The sequence below is a fragment of the Peromyscus leucopus genome, chromosome 22, assembly GCF_004664715.2.
Source record: "Peromyscus leucopus breed LL Stock chromosome 22, UCI_PerLeu_2.1, whole genome shotgun sequence".
In the NCBI taxonomy this organism is placed as follows: Eukaryota; Metazoa; Chordata; class Mammalia; order Rodentia; family Cricetidae; genus Peromyscus; species Peromyscus leucopus.
The window spans coordinates 21,194,549-21,218,462 of NC_051081.1; the positions used below are offsets into that span (position 1 = coordinate 21,194,549).

A 23,914-nucleotide genomic window follows, 5' to 3' on the forward strand; every position below is an offset into this window, starting at 1 on the left:
AGTTCCTTCCTACACGAAGACTTGGAGTTTAGTTTCATGCAAGGCTGCTGGCATAACGATAATTGCTCTTCTTCGCTCAACTCAGTGTCTAGGTTGTTTCTAACTAAAGCTCTTGAGCAGATGATTGTGTGGTCACCATGCTCCCGATCTGGGGAATTGTGAGAAAGACCCAGAGCACAGGTTTGGCCGGGCCCTGGACTTCTTACCACTGCTGTATCCTCCCCACCTTACAGCTTGCAGCATGCTTCCCTGTGCAGACCAGAGCCACATTCTGCGGGTGTCTGTTTCCTTTGAGGGAACTATTTTGGGAAAATCTAAAAGAGAGGACCTGAGCATTTATGAAAAGCATTTTCACAGCAAAGTATTGCCTTTTCTCTTTTCCGGTTCAGGTTTTTCATTTGTTACAAGCCTACGTTACAGACTCCAGACACAGAACCACTGCAGATTTTCAGCAGGAGCTGAGTGATGTCACTGCTTGTACCAAAGCCAAACTCTGGCTAGCCATGAGGTATGTAAAAGACCCACATGAGGAGGCGTCACCGGGTTAGCAGTGTGTTCAAGAATTGCTGTTTCTAGTTGTGAGGAGTTTTAAGTTATTCACATAAGTTTCTCAGACTTACTAGAATATTTTAGACCCTTGTGTTGTAGTAAAGAAAATACTTTTTCCTTTTTTTTTTTTTGGGGGGGGGGGTAGTTTTCAAGACAGGGTTTCTCTGTGTAACAGTCCTGGCTGCCCTGGAACTCACAGAGATCCGCCTGCCTCTGCCTCCCAAGTGCTGGGATTGAAGGCGTGCGCCACCACTGCCCGGCTAAGAACAACTTTCTTGACAGTTTTTCTATAATTGCTGAGTGATGGGGTTGGAGGTGTGATAAGATTCAACAGTCCAAAATTTCTTACCCTTACCAGGTACCTGTGTAGACATTGTAACTACAAATGCCAGCAGTTGACTGGTCTGCATTGTACAAACCCTTCGGAGCCATGGCAGCTTACTGGTTAAAGACCCTTGGGTGACTTGAGCAGGCACTGAACGGGACTTGACCGGGAAAGGGAAATCAAAGTTGCCATGGTTAGGTGCAGGGAAGGATAGCATATGTAAGCAAAGCAGAGTAGGCACTTGGCTTTTTCTTCTCTTTTCTTTTATCTTTCTGTTACCAGTATTTATTCTGGAACTTAGAGTATAAAGGCGTGAAAAGAATTTGTTATATGTAGAGAATAGTCTTTCTAACACCATGTTCAAAGTCTTGGTTTAGGTCCCCAGCTCCTGTAAGACTGTCCCTGCCAGGGCCTCTGAGTGAGCTGGCTCCGGCAAAGGCAGTAAGGAAGAGGACAGTGTGCCCCTTACCACAGCCCACGCCATAGCATGCTCCCTCCGATTGTGAGTTGGTGTTTTGGTGTCTAAATGTTGTGCTTCTGTTTACTTCTGTTAGAATCCCCACCCTGTATGGGAAGTCAACTAATGGGCATTGTGAGGGTCCCAGTCACCCTAACGAAGCAAAGCACTGGTGAGCCACAGGCCACCATCAGTCAGCCTGTGGATCCACAGACAGATGCAAAGAAAAGAGCTAGACCTGGCTCCTAGAAGGTTGGAAAGATGAGTAGACCTCGTGTTTCCATTCAGGGTTTTAGATATGGTGACAACAAGTGTTGTGATACAATTGTATCACATTGCAGTATAGGCATGACCCAGAGGAGAGCTGGGGGAGGGTCGATAGCAGGCCCATTCAGAGATGGTAGTTTTGCCAAATGGCAAGGCAGGGAGAATCCCAGGCTTAGATAATAGCGTAGATAGAAAGGTGGCCATGTGAGATGATGGGATGACCCTCCATGAGGCAGAGAAAATTACGCAGGCACACTGAAAGCTCCTGAAGGAAACCTTTTTGTGAAGGGGAGTCAGTGGTGGGTGTCCATGGTGGTGTGTATGGTGGTTGGGAGTCTGATGACTGTCTCAGGTAATACTTAAAACTGTGAGCAGGGGCACTGGCGCGTCTCTGTCTGAAGTGCCAGTACAGTTATGGAGGCTGCTAAGTAGTTTCTCTAAGCCGATACCGTTTGCCTTCTATGCAGCCCTGGTGCCCTTAGCCTCTCTAAGATACACTTCCTGGGAGAACAGAGACTTGGGGTCACATTTGTCCCTTAGCTTTTCACCAAGTAACAACAGGTCAGGTCTTCCTCGCTGTTATTTCTGGGGGTCAGGAAGTGGAGGTTCCCAGAAGTCACTCTGCTGAAACCCTTTTCCAGCCATAACTTCTCCAAGTAGCAAGCCTTGGATCTTGAGCTGCTGTAAAGGAGGAGTCCTACCCTTTTGCTTAGGCTCATTGGAAATTGTCACCTGCCTGCTTCCTGAGTCCATGCCTTCTTGTTGCATGAGAAGGAAGATGGAGGGACAGGCCAGCCCTTGATGACTTGAGTTTGCTCAGTGCCTGAAGACAGCTGGTGACGTGGTATCAACCCACCTGCCTTGGCAGCATCCCCATGGTCCCTGTCGCTGTTGTCCAGTCAACCTGCTCAGTGTTAGCATCCCTTCCAACCTCCTGAGTTTTCTGCCCATCTCCGTAGCCTACAAAGTGAAGCCATGAATCACATGGCCTTGCTGGGTTTCTACCTCCTTGCCCAGAGTGCAGGACAGCCACTTTTCTGTCTCCAAGACAGTCAACTCTCTATTATCCAAGTGTGAACTTTCCACTCAGTGGGTGGTCTGTGGATGGTTCCTAACACCAGACCTCCTCTTATTCCCCAACATAATTTTTTACAAAGATTAATCAGGGTGTGTTCAGAGCCTAGAATAGAGTTTGGAAGGAAATCCTGCTGCCAAAGCACAGTACATTCCAGAGCTTTGCACGAGCTGTTCTGTATTATCATTGAGGAGTGCCCACAGGCTCTGAGTTGGAGACCATAGAACTCTATGTAGGTAATGAAACCTTCACCTGCCCCATGCCTACCTTGTCTGTGAGGGCCTCTTGCTGTGGGAGGTATTTCTCTATACCAGTTAACTGCATGCTCAGGTGAGCCCACTTGGGGTCATGGCAGTCCCCTCAAAGCAGGTCCTTTCTCCCCTGCCTCTGCCATGGAGATGTCACAGTGCAGAGTAGTCCAAATCCGACTGCTGAAGAGGCCCTGTATCCTGCTCATTTGCACATGAAAGATAAATGTGCCTCGGGCTCACTGAGGCCTCTCTGTATCTTTCTCTTGTAACCTGTGAAAAATCACTGTTGCTGGGCAAAGAAAATGTTGGTTTAAGTTCTAGCAGCAACACCTTCTTCTTCGGAAGTTCATTTGATCATTGAGTTCATTCCGTCCAATAAGCACAAGAATTCTAGGGTGTGTGCCAGTTACTTAACCTTTTGTTCCAGAAGGTTCTAAAACAGTTTATCGGAGCTATGGATAATCAATTGAATTTTTAAATTTGCAGTCTAAAATTGAGAGCACATAAAGACTTTTGTTTATATTCATGTTTTGATTTTGCAAGATTAATAAGAATTTATTTCTATGAGCTGGTTGAGCAGTACACATGGGGTTGTTGGGGGAATTTTAGGTAATAAATGGCCAGCTGGCAATGTGGCTTGAATAAAGGACTAGGCTTTTTCTCTTATAGGCTGCTTTTCATTCCAAGATGTCAGAGCCTTTATGGAAATCAGCTCATTAAGCCTTCGTGCCTCCTCCTTCTCCCTTTTCCTTGGCTTGCCTCCTCAGCCAGTTCACCGTCTTTCTCTTGGTGGGAAGGAGGCAGTTACCAACTCCCGGCAGAAGACTCACCCAACCCAGGTCAGGGAGCAAGTGAGCATTAGAGTTAGCCTCTGGCCTGGAAAGGTTGTCTAGAGGTGCCCCCGAGGATGCAGCCTCGTCCCCAAGGGTGGGCGGCCCTGCCTGCTGCCTTGCTCTCTGCAGGCTCCAGCTCTGCTGCCCTGGCAGACTCACAGCCCTGCCCAGACAGGAAGGACTTGGAAAAGCTCTTTCAGCAGGGCTAAGAAGAGGAAGAGGCTTAGTTATGGTGGTTATAGTTTGGGATTACAGTTATATTGGGCTTCAGATTTTTCAGAAGTGCTTTGTTACCTGTGCTTCTGTCAGTCATAAAAGAGTAAATGTGTGTTAGATGTTCCTTTTAGAAAACTTGAGGAAATAAGCCATGTGTGCTGGTACACATCTGTTAATCCTAGTACTTAGGTAGGATCTGAGACAAGAGGATGGTTGCAGATTTCAGGCCAGTCTGAGCTACACCGTGAAACTTTTTCAAGAAACAAAAAAAAACTAAAATCAAAAGATGAGGAAAACTTGGTGAGCTGTGCGTACATTAGACTCAGTAGGGTGGATAATATGATGGTCAAAAGGAAATATATTTTCTACTAAACTTCTTTCATGTTTTTCCTCAGCTCTCAAATCAAGGACAAATAGACTAGCACAAATTAGAAAAGGACTATAGAAAAGAAATCTACTTTTACCACAGTCCAATGGAAACCACTGTAATTGGTTAACAGTTTTTTGTAGTTACTTCATAGTTTTTCTTTATTAAGTATAAAAGTTACAGCTTCCTTCTTTCACTTGATGTTATGGAAGTATTTGCTATTATTATTATTTAAAACTTTTTATGTCTGCTGCAGAAAAGAGTATCACACTTAAAATTTAAAAATTAAAAATAGAATTAGTATAAAATCTTACAGTTCTCCTAAGTCTGTATACACACACACACACACACACACACACACACACACACACGGAGCAAAGACTTAGATAGTTGTACAACCATGCTCATAGCAGCATTATTTCTGGTAGCTAAAACACAGAAGCAGCCATGTTTGCTGCTGGCAGTGTAAGAAAAATATGATATATGCATGCACTCTACCTTAAAAGAAAATTTCCCGGACCCCAGTGCTAGGGATTGAACCCAGGACTTTGCACATACTAGGCCAGAGTTTTACCACACAGCTATATTCCAGCCAGCAGGAAGTCTGACACATGCTACAACATGGCGGTGCCTTGAGAATGTAAGCTGAGTAGCTGAGGTCCTAGACACAGACAGTAGAATGGCCGTGGCAGCATGTGACAGAGTAGAGGGTTGAGTGTTGCTGTAGTTTAGTTTTACAAGTTGGAATTCTGAGGTTAAGGCAGTAACTTTAGACTTAAAACATTGGCAATAGCAAATGCTTCACACAGAAATCTTTCTGTACTGTCAGCGTCCTCAAGGTCATTGGTGTTTTAATTTATGTTGTTGTCTTCCTAGCTTTACCACCACCCATCTTCTGTTTTGTTTTTCAAGACAGAATGTCTCTGTTTAACAGTCCTGGCTGTCCTGGAACTCCCTTGGTAGACCAGGCTGGCCTTGAACTCACAGAGGTCTACCGAGCTCTGCGTCCGCGCCCCCCACCCCCTTCCTCCCAGTGCTGGGATTAAAGGCACGCGCTGCTGCTGCCGCCATCCGGCATCCACCACTCATCTTTATAAAAAAATATAATTTTGCTTTTTTTTTTAATTAAGGAGAAGGCTTTGATAATGTCATTTGTTGAAAAATGAATGTAAGCATCTCTCTCATTTTCTCTCTTTCTTCCTCTCTCCTCTCTCCTCTCTCCTCTCTCTCCCTCTCCCTAGGAGAGTGGTGATTGTTTTAATTGTGCTTTGAGACAGTCTTGCTCTCTAACCTAGGCTGGCCTCAGACGCACATCTACCTTGTAGCTGCAGGCGTCCACTGCTAGGATGTAGGGTGACAGTGGTACATGACCACTCTGGCTCTGGTCCTCTCTCTTAATAGAGCATGGTTTGCATACACCACAACTGTCCCATTAGATCCCCACAGGAGTCTATGACTCTTGGTCCTGGCACTTATCAAATGCCAGGTTGGCTGGTAGTAAGTTTTCATTCTAAACAATAGCTCAGGCTAGAATGCTACAATCACCTGGAAAGATTTTAGAACCCACTAATGTTGATTCCCACCCTTAGAGACTGATTTAGATATTCCATGCCTTTGCCCTCCTAAGTCCATTTTACCCTCCTATGGTTGTTATCCTAGAAGCTCATGTCACCGTTCATCTTTTAAGGTGTGGCTAAAGTAGAATAGACTGTATTTGGATCATTTCATTTGCCAGCCTTTCCCAGGCTAGACATAGGCCAGACTGTATTAAGTACTGGAACTATTTCTTAAAATCACAGTTAGAGTGTAAGGAGGGTGACAAAGCAGTCTTTTCAGGCAGACTCATGGGCTTGGAATTTTAGATGTGGAAAAGCCCCGAAGTTTGTGCAACTTCACTCCCCGGCCACATGCATGTGGACAGCTGCAGCCCACGGGGTCAGAGGATCCATCTGCTCACTCCTTGGCCACATGCATGTGTACAGCTGCAGCCCACGAGGTCAGAGGATCCATCCATTCACTCCCCGGCCACATGCATGTGGACAGCTGCAGCCCACGGGGTCAGAGGATCCATCCATTCACTCCCCGGCCACATGCATGTGGACAGCTGCAGCCCACGAGGTCAGAGGATCCATCCATTCACTCCCCAGCCACATGCATGTGGACAGCTGCAGCCCACGGGGTCAGAGGATCCATCCATTCACTCCCCGGCCACATGCATGTGGACAGCTGCAGCCCACGGGGTCAGAGGATCCATCTGCTCACTCCTTGGCCACATGCATGTGGAGAGCTGCAGCCCACAGAGGTCAAAGGATCCATCCATTCACACAGCTGACCAGGGAGAGCTGCAGCCAGGTCAGGACCATCCACCAGCTGAGAGCAACATCCTAACATTTGTTGAGGACTCAGCTTCCAAGTCCTTGTCAGGCTTTTTCTAGGCCACACTGCCTCCATCTGTCCATACACTGTTTGTTATGTTGGGGACTTAGGGACATAAGCATCTAGAATAGGCTTCTCAGAAAGAATATATGCACAGAAATCACTTGTTAGAATGAAGACTCTCATTCACTAGCTCAAGGTGGGACCTGAGAGCCTACATACTTGGCCAGCTCCAGGTGAGACCACTGTTTGGCACTGGGACATAATTCATTCTTTAGTAAAGACATCAGCCACTATAATTATGTAACCCCCAGTTTAAGTATTCTTGCCCTCATGGCCTCATTCTCAAGGGCTGGGTAAAAGCTTGCAGTTGCAGGAGCAGACCCAAGACTACCAAAGACATCAGGCCTGCCTTCTCTCCCAACATCAGGGGCTTCGTGGCATCAGGACACTGTGGGAAGGTGATACCCCTGGTCCAGGCAGCCATCCCTGTGGTCTCAGTGCCTGAGGGAGGCCCAGTGCTTTGTTGGCATGCAGTTGAGTGTTTATCGTTTTGTAAAGTGACAGCCTGATAGTCTGGTGAGGAAAACAGGCTCTTGGGAGTTCAAAAATAGGCCTCAAGGTTATTAAGAAAGCAGCCTTGAGTGAGTTTTTGAATAAAACAGTGTTGCTGGAGGGAGTAGGCACAGGAGAGCCTGTTTGCTGAAGAGCTGCTTTAGGGCCGACTCTAGTAGTTGGTGCCTCGAGCCAACTCTGACTTGCAAACTATGAACTGTGACATTGATCCACTTCCTACTCAGCTTACCCTGGAGTGCTCCTCCCACCCCCGTATACTCACTTAACTGGTCCCCACTAAGTTGAGCACTGGGCCCCTTGAAGGCCTATGGGTTTGAGCATGTGGGTAAAATGTGCTGTAGAGACTAGGCTGGGGCGTGCTTATGTGTGGCATTCTCGTTCTTCCCCCGGGGTCTGCGGCCAGCTGCAGAACGCTGCTTTAGAATTCCATTTTGCTTTACAACAGCTGAAGACAGCATTTCCTTCCTAACCACCGGATTTATCCACCCGAGAGACTACCCTTCCAGGGCAGAAGTACTAGGACTTGGGTCTGATCCCACTGTCCCCAGCCCTTCCCCAGTCTCCTTCCTGTCTTTTGGACCAGCCTGCTGCCCTGTGCAGGAAACAGCTTCTTTTGCAGCACCTGAGAAACAGTGTGGCATCAGCCCTCGGCCATGCTGCAGCTTGCTTCCCCACTCCGTACCACTGACAGGAGTCCAGCCAGAGGGCTGGTGTATTCCAGTGATCGTGGGGCATTGCAAGGCTATCATTTGTGGTCCCTGCCAAGACTGGAAGGGACGCAAGTCTCAGCAAGGCTGGTTAGTCACATAAGCGAGCGTGCAGGCACAGCTGGCGGGGTCTCTGCTTTTGTGTGTGTGTGGGGGGTGTTTGCAGGCTTGGTGCCTTCCTTCCTTTCTTCCTTTTCCTCCCTGCCTCTCCTTTTCCCGCTCTCCCCTCCCATCTTCTGTCGACAGGGTTCTCCCAGTCCTTTTCTGCATTTGAGAGGCAGAGAGACAGGACTGGGGAGAACATGACCACTGCTTTCCTGTCAGCTCTGAAGTGTGGTGGGGAGAAGAGACTGTCATCCGGGCCCTTCTTTAATCCTCTGGCTCAGCCTTTTTGAAGTCACCTGCAGCAAGGATGGAGTTGGTGCATTTTAGACCAAACTTCTCCCCTTTCAGACATCTCAGGAGTGTTCAAGGCCGTGATACCTTGAGATGAGATCCTGTTTGTTTTTAAAACAACAGAGAGAAGCATGAAGCTACATTTCAACCCAACCCGTGGGACGAGGTACAAAACACCTCCTTTATGAAACACTTCTTTCGCAGATGCAAAAGGAGCAAGCTGTTGGAGAGGTCAAGTGTGAAGACAGGAAGTGTTGGTTTTGTGCTGAAAGCTCGGCGTCTGCAAGCTGGTCAGGGTAAAGGAGTCCTGTGTGATCAGTGTGCTCACCTGAGCCTTGAAGCACATTGCGTAGGGTCGGAGCTTCTTCACGTTGCAGTGGAAAGTGAAGAATAGGCAGTCCTTTCACACAGTTGTACACTAGGCATCCATCCCCAACTGCTGATGCCTCCTGCTTTTTAAATACAGAAATCGACAACCCCAGCCTGGAGTTAGTATTAGCTGGCTAGAAGGCTCAGAAATAACTCTTCCTCTATTTGTAGCTCTTGGCCCTGAGGGGCTGGGGGAGCTGCTGTTAGAAGGTTTCGACAATACTGTTATGGTCTTACTTGCCTTTCCATAATACTGTGAGGAGCCCTCGTACAGCAGGGTATTGTTTTCCTATTAGCATGTAACATGTTCTGTCTTGGATAAACCACCACCTTCATTGAGCCATTCCCAGTGAATTAAAGCCGATTCCAATTCACAGACAGTACAGAACAACGTAGTAGCATGCTAGAGAATAAAAATGAATGATATTACAAAGGCACAATGGTGTGGCCTTGTAATTCCAGCACTCAGGAGGCTGGGGCAGGAGGATTGCTGCAAGTTCAAAGTTAGCCTAGGCTGCATAGTGAGACCCAGTCTCAAAAGCCAAAACATAAGCATAAGGCGGAAGATACTGTCCCTGTATCAGAAACCATGTGGGTGCCAGAGAGATGGCTCCGTGAGTTGAGGACCACTTGCTGTTCTTACAGAGGACCTGGATTTGGTTTCCACCACCTACCTGGCAACTAACAACTATCTGTAATGCCAGTCCCAGGGGATCTGATGCCCTCTTCTGACCTTTAATAGACACCAGGCATACGTGTCACAGACATACATATAGGCAAAGCACCCATACACAAAAAAATAAAATTAAAAAAAAAAAAAAACACCTAAGACAAGAATAGATTAAACATAAGCAAGTAAGAATTTACTAAGGGCAAAAATGAATTATAGTAGAGCTAAGACAGGATAAATAAATGCTAGCTTGTGAGGGTACAGGGGTCAAGGAAGTGTTTCAGGAGGAAAGAGACTTCTGAACAGGCTGGGTGAGGTTTAATTGTTTGACAGGCTAGTTTTCTTTGATTGGAGTATGAGAGGGGTTATATAGATACAGACTAGCCTTTGTGGAGTAAATTAAGAATGTCTGCTGCCCGTGTACCAAGGAGTCTCAGTACAGTGCTCAGCATGGTGGTGAGCATGTGAGGCATGTGGGACAGAGCCTCGGTAGGCCTCGGCTGTCATGGCCCACTTATAATGCAGTCCACTGTCCATAGGAAACAGTTAGCCGATCGTGGAGCTCAGATAGCAGTTCAGAACAAAAGCTGGCTTTGCACAGTCAGGGCAGGCTTGCTAGGAGAGGCAGCTGTCTGAAAGTCGCTTTAGAACAGGGGTGTGATGTGAAAACAGCAGAGGAGATGGAAAAGAACATGCCAAGAAGCTGCAGCGAGACTCAGCGGCAGCACTCTTGGTGAGCAGGGGAGAGAACCAGAGGAGGCGCTGTGCAGGGCTGGCCAAGAGACCAGATGTGGTGGCCCTTAAAGGCTGGCCACCAGAGGAGTTTGCACTTGGTCCAGGACCTTAAGATACAACCGCTGGTCTCAGGCAGACACTGGTGCTAGGCCTCTGTCTGACACACTTGAAATCCAAGGTTCCAAAAGCTCCCCGGCAGCAGCCTGCCCTGCAGTCACCTGGGTCTCTAGAAATGGGAGTCGCATGGCTTTGTCTTGGTCCTCAGAACCATGGAGCTTATACTAGGAAAGGAATGTAAAGACAGTCTCATCTTGTGAGAGTCTTCCCTCAAAAAGAAGCCTTTGTGGAAACTCAAAGACACTGAAGCTAGCCTAGTCTAGGAGAGATGGTAAACATAGCTCAGGCTCGGGCGGGGCCTGGAGGCCACCTGCATGGCTTCGATTGGAAGCCCAGAAGGGACTGTGAGGTACCCCACCTCCCTGTTTGAAAACAGTGACTAATCAAAACAAAACTGCAGAGGAGATACTTGACAAGAAGGTGGGCAGCCTTCCTAACAGACATGTGTGGTCCCCAGACTATGGGTCCAGTTAGGAGTGAATGTAGCAAGTTCTGGTTTGCTTCTTGCTGCCGCCTGAGCATGCTTGCCATAGATCCTGCAAGCCTGCGCAGTGGAGCTGCCCTAGACTTTGCCATCAAAGGCCCCTGTCCTAGAGCTCTTCCTGAGAGGCCTCCTGCCACAGCCTGCTGCCTCTTCTCTACCAAGCAGAGTATAAATTGTGGCATGTAAGGAAGATAATTGTCCTGGTCACCCAGCTGCTCTGTAGCAGTGATCTTTTAGAGGTAGTACCTCTGGAGTCAGTTAGCTCTGACCACAGGCTTTTTGGCACTGTGCACCCTCTCTGCCCCAGCATTGAGCTGATTAAGCCCTGGTACATTTGCCCTGTGTGCCCCGGGTTTAGCCCTCTTTCCGGAAGGGGCTGGTCTCTGAGTGGACTGAGGGGCAGCCTGGAAGAGGCCCTCCACTGCTTCACTGTTCTCTACTTCTTGCCTTCAGCTGCCTGTTGTGCCCAGGCCTCTTCAATGATTACAATGGCCTACACGGCTCTGGAAACACCTTCCTGTGCAGGCTCAGAGATTCATTCCTCTTTGAGTCTTAAGAGCCCTTTCCAGGCCGCAGCCCTGTCTTCTGGGAAGGCCCTGCTTCTTAAGGCACTGCTTTATCAGGAAGCCTCAAGCCTGAAAAACAAAAAGCATGCTGTGCTGAAGTTAGGAGAAGCACTGCCATGCGTCCCGAAGCCCACTAATGTGGCCTGCGCCGTCCACAGACTCCATTTCTGTCTTCAGAGTTGAAAGCTCTAAAGATGGAGTATAAGCCTGTGAGGTCTCAGGCCTTGACAGGCAGAGGCAAACAGATCTCTGTGAGTTTGAGGCCAGATTGATCTACATAGCAAGTCCCAGGCCAACCAAGACTACACAGTGAGACTGTCTCCAAAAGAAAAAAGAAAGTTAGGGTAGAAAGTGAAAGAGGCTGGAGAAGACCTGGTAGTAATGGCTTTTACAGTGTGAAAGAGCCAAGCACTATGATCAGGTAGCCATGTGTGTGGGGTGCACACCAACATGCCCTTTATGCTTGGCACACTGTCTGTCTCTCTTCAGGAACTGTTTGGGACACATAAATACAATGTGTTTGTCTGGAAAACCTTGACACTATTCTTAGCTTTGCCCTGATCTTGAGGAGGTCACTTGAGCCCTATGAACAGTGTTGTTGATTCTGAAAAATGGAAAAATAATGTCTATGCTTAGAAGATAAAATTGAATAAGAATATTTTTAAAGATAACCCTTTCATAAAATGCAGTATATTGTAACTCTAGTGCTCGTATTGCTGGGACTGGGGTCCAAGCATATGCCTTGCCAAGTTCACATGATCATAGTTTGTCAAGCATGCTACGAGCAATTCTTCCCTTGATAAGTCCAGACTTGTCTCTCTGCATCCAGGAGTTCCCATTCTACTTGCATATTTATGCTTGTCGTGCTCCTGGAAAGTAAAGTGGAAGAATAAAAGAGACTCTGTTAGCATTCTATAGCATAATCAATGCTGTGTAGCCTCCCAAGCCCAAACTACAAAAAAGGTTTTCTTAGATACTACTTTTCTCCCATAATTCCCAGCTCATAGCTTATTAAGTTATTAACCAGCAATTTCTCTGGCAGCATATTAAACTTTACTTTTAAACAAGTCACAGAGGGAGGGAAACATGCATCTCTCATAAAAGGAGTAAAACACACACTCTAAAACACTTTCCCAGGCTTTGAACAAATCCCAAACCCCACACAAGGTCTCTTTTTCATCATTCTCTGCACACAGCTTGAATAGTAGTGCATTAATAAGAAAAAGATGCCTAATAGAAAGATGGAAAAACACGAGAGTCTGTGGGAGTGCAGGGGTCCCTAAGGGCCTACTGAAAAGGCCAGGTGAGCCTGCCTTCAGGCAGCAGGGGAAGTCATGGGCTGGGCTTGCAGGATTCCCCTTGTGGTACAGAGGGAAGCAGAGCAGGCTGTGATTTCAGGCCTGCTCTGACGGGACCCCAGTGCTTTCCACCGTGGGTGGGCCTCATGGAATACCTCACCAAGATCCTGGTCAAAGGGTAAAGGCCTCAGCCCTCATGGACTCTCTCTCTTAGGAGCAAAGCTTCTTCCCCAGAGGAGCCCATGAAGGGTAGCACATGGCTGGGCCTTTGTTCCTTTTCCAGACATGTCCAGCTTCCAGTCTTTCTCCAGATTCTCTGGAAGCTGGTCCACACCAGAGCAGGGCACTGGGGAGAGAGCCCAAGAAGGGGGGCTCCATGGCAGTTTTCTCCATTTGGGGGGTGATGGTTTTACTCTGCCATAATCACTCAGCCCACCAGCACCACCCCCTCATGAAGACAAGGTAATCTCAGGGACGGACTGGGGGCCTGCCAACCCCACATGTTGCTGCCAGCTGGCTTGCCTGCAGATCTGAATCCTAGCTGGTCCAGTGGAGGGAAATAGCTTGTTGAAAATTACATATTCTGCAATTCATGACCATTTGGCATCATGGCTTAAACAAATCTCCATTTGTTTCTCCAAGAATGCCATATGCTGATTAGTTGGCCAGACTGTGGTAAAAATGGAAATCAGAATGGGAGAAGAAGCTTCTCTTTATTTAATTTACACTTCCACATTTACATGGCTTCATGTAGCTGCATCAAAGGAAGACCTCCTAAGTCCTAGCCACAGGGGCTCTGTCGGGAAACATAGCTCTGTGGCCAGCCTCCACAACAGTGCTGAGCAGCTGGGATTGCAGAGGGACCTCTGGGAAACCCAAGGACCCAAGCAGAATGCCTTGGTCAAGCCAGCCTGCAGCTCCTGGGAGGCTGGCTGGTCAGGAAATGTCTGTCCTAGAGGACAGGCTTTGAGGGGCATTTTAAATGAAGGGTCCAACACAGCCAGCAAGGGCCCGGAGCCAGGTCCTAGCGGTGTGTACGACATTGTAGATGGTGCCTGCTCTGCCGTCCCCGGCCTCCTCTCCTTTCCTGCTCACCTTGCTGCTTCCCTGATCTGGTGACCCTTGTCCCTCTTCACTGGCCACCCACTGCCCCGTGTGCGCCCGCTGGAGGCCAGTGCTGCGTCTACTCACTGCTGGCTCCAGTTAGACGCTTGTTCTCCTCCTTTTGGCCGCCTTTGGAGCCACGATTTGAAGAACCCAGACACTGATGAGCCCTGGCTGAGACTCAAGAGCCTCCTCCTTTTTCCTGACCAGCCTGAGTCCTTCCATGTCTGCAGCCCCCCCTCCTTCATGGCATCCCTTTTCATTGCCTTTCGTTTTTCTCCCTCCCCACAAAAACACCATCTACTCTGTAAGGTCAAAACTTGGTCCTCTCTTTCTCCTCCGCTCTCCCTCCGCTGGATCCCCCTACAGTGCTCAAGATGTTGGCCTTGGCTCCACCCAGAGTTTGGGGAGTAGTTCCTGGAGACCTGAAGTGACCAGCCCCAGATTCAGGTGAAGTCCCAATCAGGTTTCCTGACTTAGAAACCTTAATCACACCAGGAGCTTGAGGCAGGACAATTGTTTCCAGCCCTCTGAACATAACCATGGGTTCTTCTGGAAGAGTTTGCTGTTATATAGCCAAAGTGGATTGTCTCCTCAGGGGAGTCCCTCAGGGTTCACAGTATTGAGTGGACACCAAGTCCTCTGGTGTGATTTGAGCTGAGAGGGCCCATAGGATCCTGAATCCTTTAGGGCTTTGGAGCTCTGGATCTGGGCCCCTGCTCCTCCATCCTGCACCACCACCTTCTCCACCTTCTGTTCCTCTCTCCTCTTATTTCTCAACACCACATTCTCCATGGCTGCTGTGTGCCCAAGCCTTCGGTGCGCTGCTTCCTCTGCTGGGGTCATGGCTGTGGCCCACTGCCCAGACTCCTCACCAGGTAGACAGGCCTGCCTCCTTTAGCAGCCTTGTTTCTCTGTTGGTCTCTCTCATGGTACTATCAGACTCTAATATCAGGTTATGTTTCTCCCACTAAACTAGTAGATTTCAAGTGTTTGTTTTAAATAGCCAAAAATACCACACCAAAAAAAAATTTTTTTTTTACAGGTAGCCAATGGGTAAATGTGCATCTGTGGACATATATACACACAGATACACTAGACACACTAACTTGTGAAATCTAGTGTGGCTTGACATTGTGAATAATAGCTAATTAAGATGTGAATAATTTGTACCCTCACCTCCAAAACCCTGCAACTGGTTCTGGGAGGCAGAAGCAGGAGGACTTGCGGCAGGTTCCAGGCCAGCCAGAGTTATACACTAAGATCCTGTCTCAGAAGTACACACGGGGGTGAGGAAGTGAATGGAATTTCCTTAAGACTTAGCAGATGGGAGTTAGGAACGCTAGCTTTCTACACACCCATAGTCTTACTGATACCATCCTTTCAGTGCAAGGTAAGCTGTATCGTTCCCTAGAAAAGGAATTTAAAAGTTAGGGAAAATACTCAATATTTTACTTAAATTATTGCATTTCAGTAATTATATCTCATTTAAGGGTATATAAAATTAGCTGGGAGTTATGGCACACGCCTTTAATCCCAGTGCTTGGGAGGCAGAGGCAGGCGGATCTCTGTGAGTTCGAGGCCAGCCTGGTCTCCAGAGTGAGCTCCAGGATAGGCACCAAAACTACACAGAGAAACCCTGTCTGGAAGAAGGGAAAAAAAAGATACGTAAGATTAATCATCCTGGGCAAGAACTTTCTAGAAACCCGGTAACAAACAAGGTAGTGAAACTACTGTGATACCTTGGAGTTTGTTTCCCTCTTTCTCTCCCTACCTCTTTGCTGTCTTCAGCCCGTCCTTCACTGGCCACCCTCCGCTAGTTTATGCATAGCTGATGAAGTGGCCCTACACACTCTGCAGTTTGAAAACCACCATGCAGGACTCTAAGTTCCTTGAGGGCAGTGACTGTATCGTCTTCCTGTTCCCAGACCCTGGCACTGTTCCCGGCTCCATGTAACTTCTGAGTAAATGTTTTCTGAATGAATAGGCCTCAGTTAAAAGAGATCAGCAGCCTCTGCGATTCCGGAAGGGCCAAGAGGTAAATAATTTATCACAGGCTTCCCAAGAGCTCCTGCCATCCTCTAGACACTGGGGCCATTGTGGACATGTCCTGCCTTCTCTCCCCAGCCCCCGGCTTCCAGGACAGAGGGCAGAAGGTTTAATGGAGTTCAGAAATTTCCCAAGGCAAAGACATACTCATCAGGTTCTCGGGTGAGTGTTTGTCAAGAGACAAATGATTTTTTAGAGAGCAGTGGAAGAAAAACAAGGTTCTCAAAAGAACCCTTCATTCTATTTCTTCTGTATAAACTTAGTCCTCGAGCTCGCCTCCTCCTGCACCTTCCAGCACCACTGCTCTGCTGGTTTTGAACCCATCTCTCAGACCCTGCCAGTCAGACTTTCTTCAAACAGTGTAAATCTTCATTGGACTATGCCCAGGCCAGAGTTTTTTTCATTTGGAGGTAGAAAAAAAATCCCCAAGCTCCTCAAAATCCTGTGGCTTGTTTCCTGTCCCATCATCAAAGAGGCTTGACAGGCCGAGAACAAACCTCTGGCTCACCCTGAACTCACATGTACTGTCTCCAAGTTAGAGCAAGTGAGAAAGAAAGAGAAAAAGAATTTTCCTGACTGAGAAGCCAGACAGAGAGAGCCCAGTCCCTTGCTACACATGGCCTGTTCTGTGGCTCTCCTGGAGGGCGGAGCCGTGAATGGTGGGCTGCAGGCCAGAATGGCTCTCGGAGTTCCTCAGAGCCAGCGTGGGCTCTGTTCTGACCCTGACTCTAAAGTGCCAGCATATGAAAGGACCTCCATCATTTTGATTATAGCAAGCTGGCCCAGAGCCTCACAGTCACGGAGGAGCCGGAGTGCAGTATGTCTGCAGTGTCTGCTTAGGAAACACGCAGTGGGTTCTGTTCATTTATAAATGTTTTAAAGGATGTTAGCTGCAGCATGCAGCCCTGGGAAGCTCAGGCAGGAGGATCACTGCAAGTTCTAGGCCAGCCTGGGCCACATACTGAACACTGAACCTTGACTTTTAAAAAAAAAAACAGGTGTTACAGTGGCACAGGTCTGTGATCTCGACATTTCGGAAGGTGGAAACAGGATCAGGAGTTCAAGGTCATCCTCTGGTACACAGGAAGTTCAAGGCCAGCCTGGGCTGTATGACACCCTATCAATAATGATGACGATGATGATGATAATGACGACGACAAAAGGATATTAACTTAGCTAAAAATCTCACTGTAAAAGCCTATATTACTCACCAGGTGGCAGTGGCACACGCCGTTAATCCCAGCACTGGGAGGCAGAGCCAGGCGGATCTCTGTGAGTTCGAGGCCAGCCTGGGCTACAGAGTGAGTTCCAGGAAAGGCGCAAAGCTACACAGAGAAACCCTATCTCGAAACCCGCCGTCCCCCCCCCAAAAAAAAAAAACAAAGCCTGAGTTTGAGCAAACCAGTTCCCCATGTTTGTCTTTATGGCTATGTCTGGAAAACAGAGGCAGGAAGGAGGCTGCGACTCTGCAGCATGGCAACTCACAGTGACTGAGGACATCAAGGAGCAGCCATCGCAGGCAGCTCATCTGCTTTCCCAGCACGTGCCAGTTCTTTGTGGTCCAAACACATCCCTTCGACATTTGTAGTCATGTCTCAAAATGCCGTCTGGTCAACTTTGTCCATCTGAATTCTTCCCATTTTACCCTGCCCCAGGGCATTTATGAAGACTGAGCCTGTAGCTCAGTGGTAGAGCACTTGACTCTTGTGCTTGAGGTCCTAGGTTCAATCCCCATTACTGCCCAAAAGACGAGACAAATTAAACAACGAAGGGCACTGGCATTCTTACAGGCCCTTGCCACTTCTCCGGGGCACTCTGTTTCTCCTCTTCATTCCGTGGGTCTTCTCCCAGGGTCTCTGTTGTCTCTGCATAAGTAGGCAGACTTCTCAGACGCCTAATGCCCTCCTTGTGTGTCTTCTGCCCAGCCCTAGCACAGAGCTACCGGGCCACTTCCTCAGCCCTGTGCTAGACATCTGGTGGCTCACTGATTGATTTTTCCTGTCCCAGGCCTGGCCTCCTGCTTGTAGTTTTCTGACCTGCTTCCCTGAATAGCCTCTTGGCAGGGTTGGCCCAGCTGTTAAACAGTGATAGACTTGTGGAGGGAAGAGCACAACAAAGAATTGTGACAGAGAAACCTGAGGGAAACAAGAGAAAGGCAAATGATGGGCAGGATTGGGAAAGAAAAAGGTTCAGCTAGTTGGCGGGGTGCTTGCCTGCCTCACACTCGTGAAGATCTGCCTTCAGATCCCAGAACTCAGGTTCAGGCCGGCCGTGGCAGTGCATGCCTGTGACCTCAGTGCTGTGGAAGCAGAGACAAGAGGAGCCCCGAGGCTGCTGCTCAGCCCCTCTCCCCCAGGTTCAGTGAGTACCCTATCTCAAAACATGGCGGAGAGCCGGAGGGATGGCTCAGTGGGTACGGCTGTTGCACAAGCCTGCCATGACCATCATGGACTGAGCCTCTGACACTGTGGGCAAGCCCCCACTTAAATGTGTTCTTTTGAGCTGGGCGGTGGTGGCACGCCTTTAATCCCAGCACTCGGGAGGCAGAGCCAGGCGGATCTCTGTGAGTTTGAGGCCAGCCTGGTCTACGGAGCAAGATCCAGGAGAGGCGCAAAGCTACACAGAGAAACCCTGTCTCGAAAAAAACCAAAAAAATAACAAAAAAAATGTGCTCTCTTATAAGAGTTGCCTCGACCATAGTGTCTCTTCACAGCCATGGGGCAGTGACTGAGACACAGACTTCGGCTCTGCCACAGGCTCCTGGACTCGTTTTTTACAAATTGCCCATTTTCTTCCTACCCACAAGAGTCCATCGTTGTTAGTGTGATACAGCTGCCTGAACCTCGTGACAGCCCTAGTAGAAACGCCGTGCCGTATTTCTCTTTCCTACGCCCAGGCAGCTTACTGTCTACTTTTCACTTTTGTAGGCAAAATCCATGCCTGGTGACCAGAGCTGTATACATTGATATTCTCTTCCTGCTGACTAACTGCCTGAACAGACGTGCAGAAGGCAAGCATCCAGGTATGACTCACATCCTACCTTAGAACGTTGCAGGTGAGAGTTTTGGGCAGCTCCTCAGAACACTCTCCCATAGCTAACTGTGTGAGACTGACCAGAAGTCCATGTGGCTCCTTCCCAGAAGTGTCTCAAGGAACTCGGCCCCTGTTTGCTTGAATTTCACCTTTAAATGTAGTCTATTTGTCCATCCAGAGAAGACGGAACTCTACTCAGATACCCTCTGTGTTTTGAAGACCTTGGCCTCTGCTCTTTTATAATCTTCTCTGAAAATGTCATCATTTTCGGTAATGGTTCGTCCTAGTCTCCTGTAGAGATAGCTGAGTGGCTCATTATTGGTGGATATTTGAGTTTCTGGTCTCAATCCATCGGGTACCAGTTTGTGTAAGAGTTCCTCCCTCAGGCTCTGCCTTCATACATGTCTCTAGACCATGTGTGTGTCTGATTATAGATCCACATACAATTGTTCTATTTTCATCATAATTCATAAAGTGAATTAGAGAAGGACATCCCAAGTAAAAAATAATTTGATATGTTTATTTAAGAGGCCTCGGGAGTGCAGTACACGAGTTCCAGGCCACAGACTGAAACGGGTTTTCACCAATCCAAAGTGGAATGCAGGATAATGAGCCTGCAGCTGGCTAAAATAAGCTTCTCCTAATTGCTTAGGCCTGTCCAAGGAGCTTCTGAGTACAAGCAGGCCAGGCCTTTCCTCTGTTGGGTTTAGCCTGTCTGTGATTTGTTGCCTTCAGTAAGTATGTTCTGGCTGTCAGAGTCCAGCTCTGTCCATATGGATCTCTGCTCCCAAACTGAAACCAATTCAAAGCATTTTGTGGGCAGAGGAGGGGTTGAAGCTGCCTCACCCAGATTGATATGTGTTAGCTCACAAAGCCCCCGGGTCCACGCAGAGATAATCAGAACACAGAATCCTCTCCACATCCAGTAGTAGAGGATCACATTGGCTTATGGGGAACCACATCCTGGTTTAACCAGGCATACCTGTAATCCCAGCACTGGAGAGGTAGAGCCTGGAAGATCAGGAGTTCCAAGCCAGACTCAGCTACTGGAGTTCTAAACTATCCTGGGCTACATAAGATCCTGTCTCAAAAAAAAAAAAAAGATAAAGTCTCAGCTTGTAGTTCTCATCACAAGAGTTATGAATATTGCCCCTTATGTTCTTGAGAGTATCCAGGTCTGTACTATAAAATATCTGTCATTCTAGCTGTGAGGAACCTATGTGTTCATCCACTTTAGTCGATTGTGAGTTAACTGGGGCCCAGAGATTACACAAAGACTGTAAACCTGATGCTACCAAACAAGCGCTCCTAGATTTTTGCCTTTCTATATCTCATCCAAATTCCATATCTGTAACTGCAGATGAGTCTAAAAGGCCTGCTTGCTAACCTCTTCACCAGAGTATGGCAGAGTTGTGTGTGGGCAATCATTGGTCCAGCTCTGTTCATACAGAACCCTATTCTCAAACTCAAGCTACCTTAAAGTGCATTGCGGGGGCAAAGAGCATATGAAACCGCCTCACCCAGGTGTGTGCACTGTGGTTACTCTGGTATGAAAGGGTCAGTCCTTGGATGTTGTGGTGTACCTTTGCTTCCCCACCTTCTTTCTCATCCTTGTTTATGGACTCCATGAAAATGTCTTTGGGACTTTTTAATGACTCTGTCCTCTAAACTCTTAGCATTAATTGTAACATCTGCCCCAGTTAAGAGTAATCACACAGTAACTTCGGTAACTTAGCAGTATTTCTCCTGCATGCATTATTGCTCCTCTTAGCATCCTTTGTGGAGTAAGATATGGCGGGAACAGAGCATTCTCCTCTTTCTCTAGTGACAACCACAACTCTAAATGTATTGTACTTGCATTGCCCAGGGAGGCAGGAACTAGCCCCAAGTGACATTGGGCATTCGACTCATGAAGCTGCTCCAAACTGAGATGTTCTGTGGGTATAAAATGTATAACAGATTTCAGAGAATTCCTGCACTGGGGAGGCTAAGGCAAGAGGACTACAAATGTAAGGCCAGCCTGGGCTACATTTCACAACACTGTCTTTAAATGAGCAGGACTGGGAAATGGCTCAGAGAGTAAGGGCACTCGCTGCCAGCTCTGACAACTTGAGACTGGTCCCCAGAACCCACATGGTGGAAGGAGAGAACCAACCTCTGAAAGTTGTCTTCTGACCTGCACACTCACCCTGGCACACTTATGCCCCCCACACATACATAATTAATTAATTAAAATAGAGTTCAAATATTAAAACTAGAGAGTTTCTCGAACTTTTATACTGATCACATTAAAATTTTAAATGTATGATTGACGTTCATTTCACGAGTTTTTCCATGTCTTACTCAAACTGTGAGGAGCTGGGGCAACAGCCAGTGACACATGGTGTGCCTGGCGTGTGCAGAGGCCCTGAGCTCAGTCCCAGCACCGCTGAACAACGCAGATTCAACTGTTCAGCCAGGTGTAATGGCTCAGAGCTGTAGTCCAGTATCTGGGAAGCCAACCTGGAGAATGGCGGTGGGTTGGAGCCAGCCTGGTCCACACAGCAAGTTCCAGGCCAGCCAAGGCTGAATATAGTGACACCTTGTCTCAAAAAATTAAAAAAAAAATTATTACTAACATAGGAAACGAAGAAAAGAAAGAAAAACAAAGCTGCCACTGAGTACACGTGCTTAACTTTGTCAGATGGAGTGATGGGAAAAGGGAAAAGGAGAGAACAGAAATTTTAAGTTCCACACATTGTTCATATCATCTGGACAGCACTGGTTTTGTCCAGACCTTTGGGAATTGACCTCATAAGCCACAGAATACATGATATATGTGCTCATAACCTATCTATACATATATATATGTATGTATATGAATGCTATCTATATTCATAGAATGTGCCCACATAGCAATAATAGTGCATTTTCCCTCCTGTGAAGAACTAGGTCTCTAGAATTAACCAAATTTCAGGCAAAATAGTTATTAGAGTGAACAGCGCTCTCCCAGTTCAAAACAGTGACCTTGCAATAGTAAAGTCTGCTCTTTGGTTCATGAATGGTTGACAGCGGCACCTGAGCACTGGGTAAATCTGCCACCAAATGAGTGGTCCCTTAGTAGGCTGTATAGATCCGTCTGATTCCAAGTCACATCATCATACTAGGTTCCTCTTGTGAGCTGTATAGATCCGTCTGATTCCAAGTCACATCATCATACTAGGTTCCTCTTGTGAGCTGTATAGATCCGTCTGATTCCAAGTCACATCATCATACTAGGTTCCTCTTGTGAGCTCAGTTCTCCTGCCGGTAGTTAACGTTTAGGGAAGGAGGAGAACTGCTCACTTCCCAGCTCAGGCTGTCAGGTCACCGCTGTCTGTGACGACTTGGCTGATGGGGACAAAGGCTTTGGTGGTGGCGGTGGTGGTTTGTTTTCACTTGTTTGTATTCGTGAGAGATGCTGGCGTCAGATTTATGTTGAGCCGTGTATCCAGACCAGTGTGAACCGAGCCTTGGGCTAAGAAGGAAGCACCGAGGGGAGCTTGTTTCTCTCTGGGGCTGGCAGGTCACGGTCAGGTTTTGACAATAGCAGGGGTTCAGGAGATGAACAAAGGGTGGGTAGTGCCAACAGAGAGGGGGTCTGCACCATCTTCAAAGAATTGGGGTGTTTGAAGTTTGGGGTTCAAAGCTAAGCAAGTGTTACTAGAAGTGAAGCTGGCAAGGCAGACAGGAAGTCACGGAGAGCCTCATAAGCCAGAATCCAAGGGGCCGTTTGACTGCATCAGCAAAGGAACTTACGGTGTGTGAGAAAAACAGGGTAGACGTATGTGGGTTTTAACAACATGGCCCTTCTTGATCTGCACTCTTCCTGGATTCTCAGCACCTTTAAAGAACCAAGTTCTTATAAATAATGTAGCTGAAGATTCCTGGGGTGGTGCAACTTTGAAATGTTTTTCTTTATTTGTTTGTGTGTTTGTTGTGTGTGCATGTGTCTGCTGGAACTCTCGTACCACGGCACACACATGGTCAGGGGACAGCATTCCATCTTTGTTCTGCCTCCTGCCACATGGACCCTGGAAAGGAACTCCGGTGGTCAGGCTTGGTGGATTGCGCCTCTGCCTGCTGAGCCCTCTGGCCGCCTGCATTTGCTTTTGGTTGAGGCAGGACCTCACTATGTAGTCCTGGCAAACCTAGAACTCGCTCTGTTGAGCAGGCTCCACTTTGAGTCACAGAGATCTGCCTGCCTCTGCCTCCCGAGTGCTGGGATTACGAATATGTCCAACAAGTCCAGTGGTACTGAAAATTCGTTCACCGACTCTCAGGGATGGTTGGCTTGGTCATCATGACAACCAATATTGGGGGTGTGGGAGATGGAGAGTGGGGACCAGGCCAGAATGAAAGGCAGCAGTGCTCAAAGGATGCTTAGGATGGCGGAGTTAGAGGACACGTCTTCCTCTTATTTCCACTTACTGATTTTACACAACTCACTTTCATCCCTCTGTACATACATACATTTTCACTACAATTTTGTGTGTGCTGCATGTGCGCACATTCACACACAACTTGGTGAAGTTGTTCTCTTCTGTCATGTGGGTTCTGGAGACTGAACTCAAGTCATCAGGCTTGTCAGCAAGCACCTTTGCCCACTGAACCATCCTGTCTGTCTGAATCAGTTACATAATAAGCATATTTATAAATGGGGCTGATTACCAAAATAATAAAGCACTGTTTTCAGGGAGATTTTGGGTTGGGTTTTAAATAGAGGAGGCTCTGCCCACCTGTCTCAAACTTTGTCCTGTAAATGGCACTGAGAGGCCATTCCTATCTCTGAAATGTCCTAGAACCACAGTGAAGGGCTGGGGACACAATGAGAAAAAACCTAGAAGGAGGAGGCAGAGAGGGTCATTAGAAAAGCCTGTAATAGTGATATGTTTTGTGTGCTTCAAACGTTTATCACAATACTTCTAAATCTTTCAAGGTTTCCTCACCCATTAACTGCATTTTAAAAGTCCAAATCTGGGATTATGTTTGGAATTTTAAAGTGATTTAAACCCACATGGACACTCTATCCTCTGTATTCTTTTTCCCTTTTCTGTCTTTATTAGCATACATACA

The 23,914-nt window shown here is 47.6% G+C and overlaps 1 protein-coding gene across 2 annotated transcripts in view; it reads left to right on the forward strand.

Moving 5' to 3' along the window:
* Thada (THADA armadillo repeat containing) overlaps positions 1-23,914 on the forward strand; it is a 294,070-nt gene that overhangs the window by 203,144 nt on the left and 67,012 nt on the right. For both annotated transcript variants that reach the window (XM_028892580.2, XM_028892588.2), the window contains exons 30-31: positions 390-508; positions 18,715-18,809. In XM_028892580.2, coding sequence (XP_028748413.1) covers positions 390-508; positions 18,715-18,809 — 214 coding nt within the window. The remainder of the gene's footprint in view (positions 1-389; positions 509-18,714; positions 18,810-23,914) is intronic.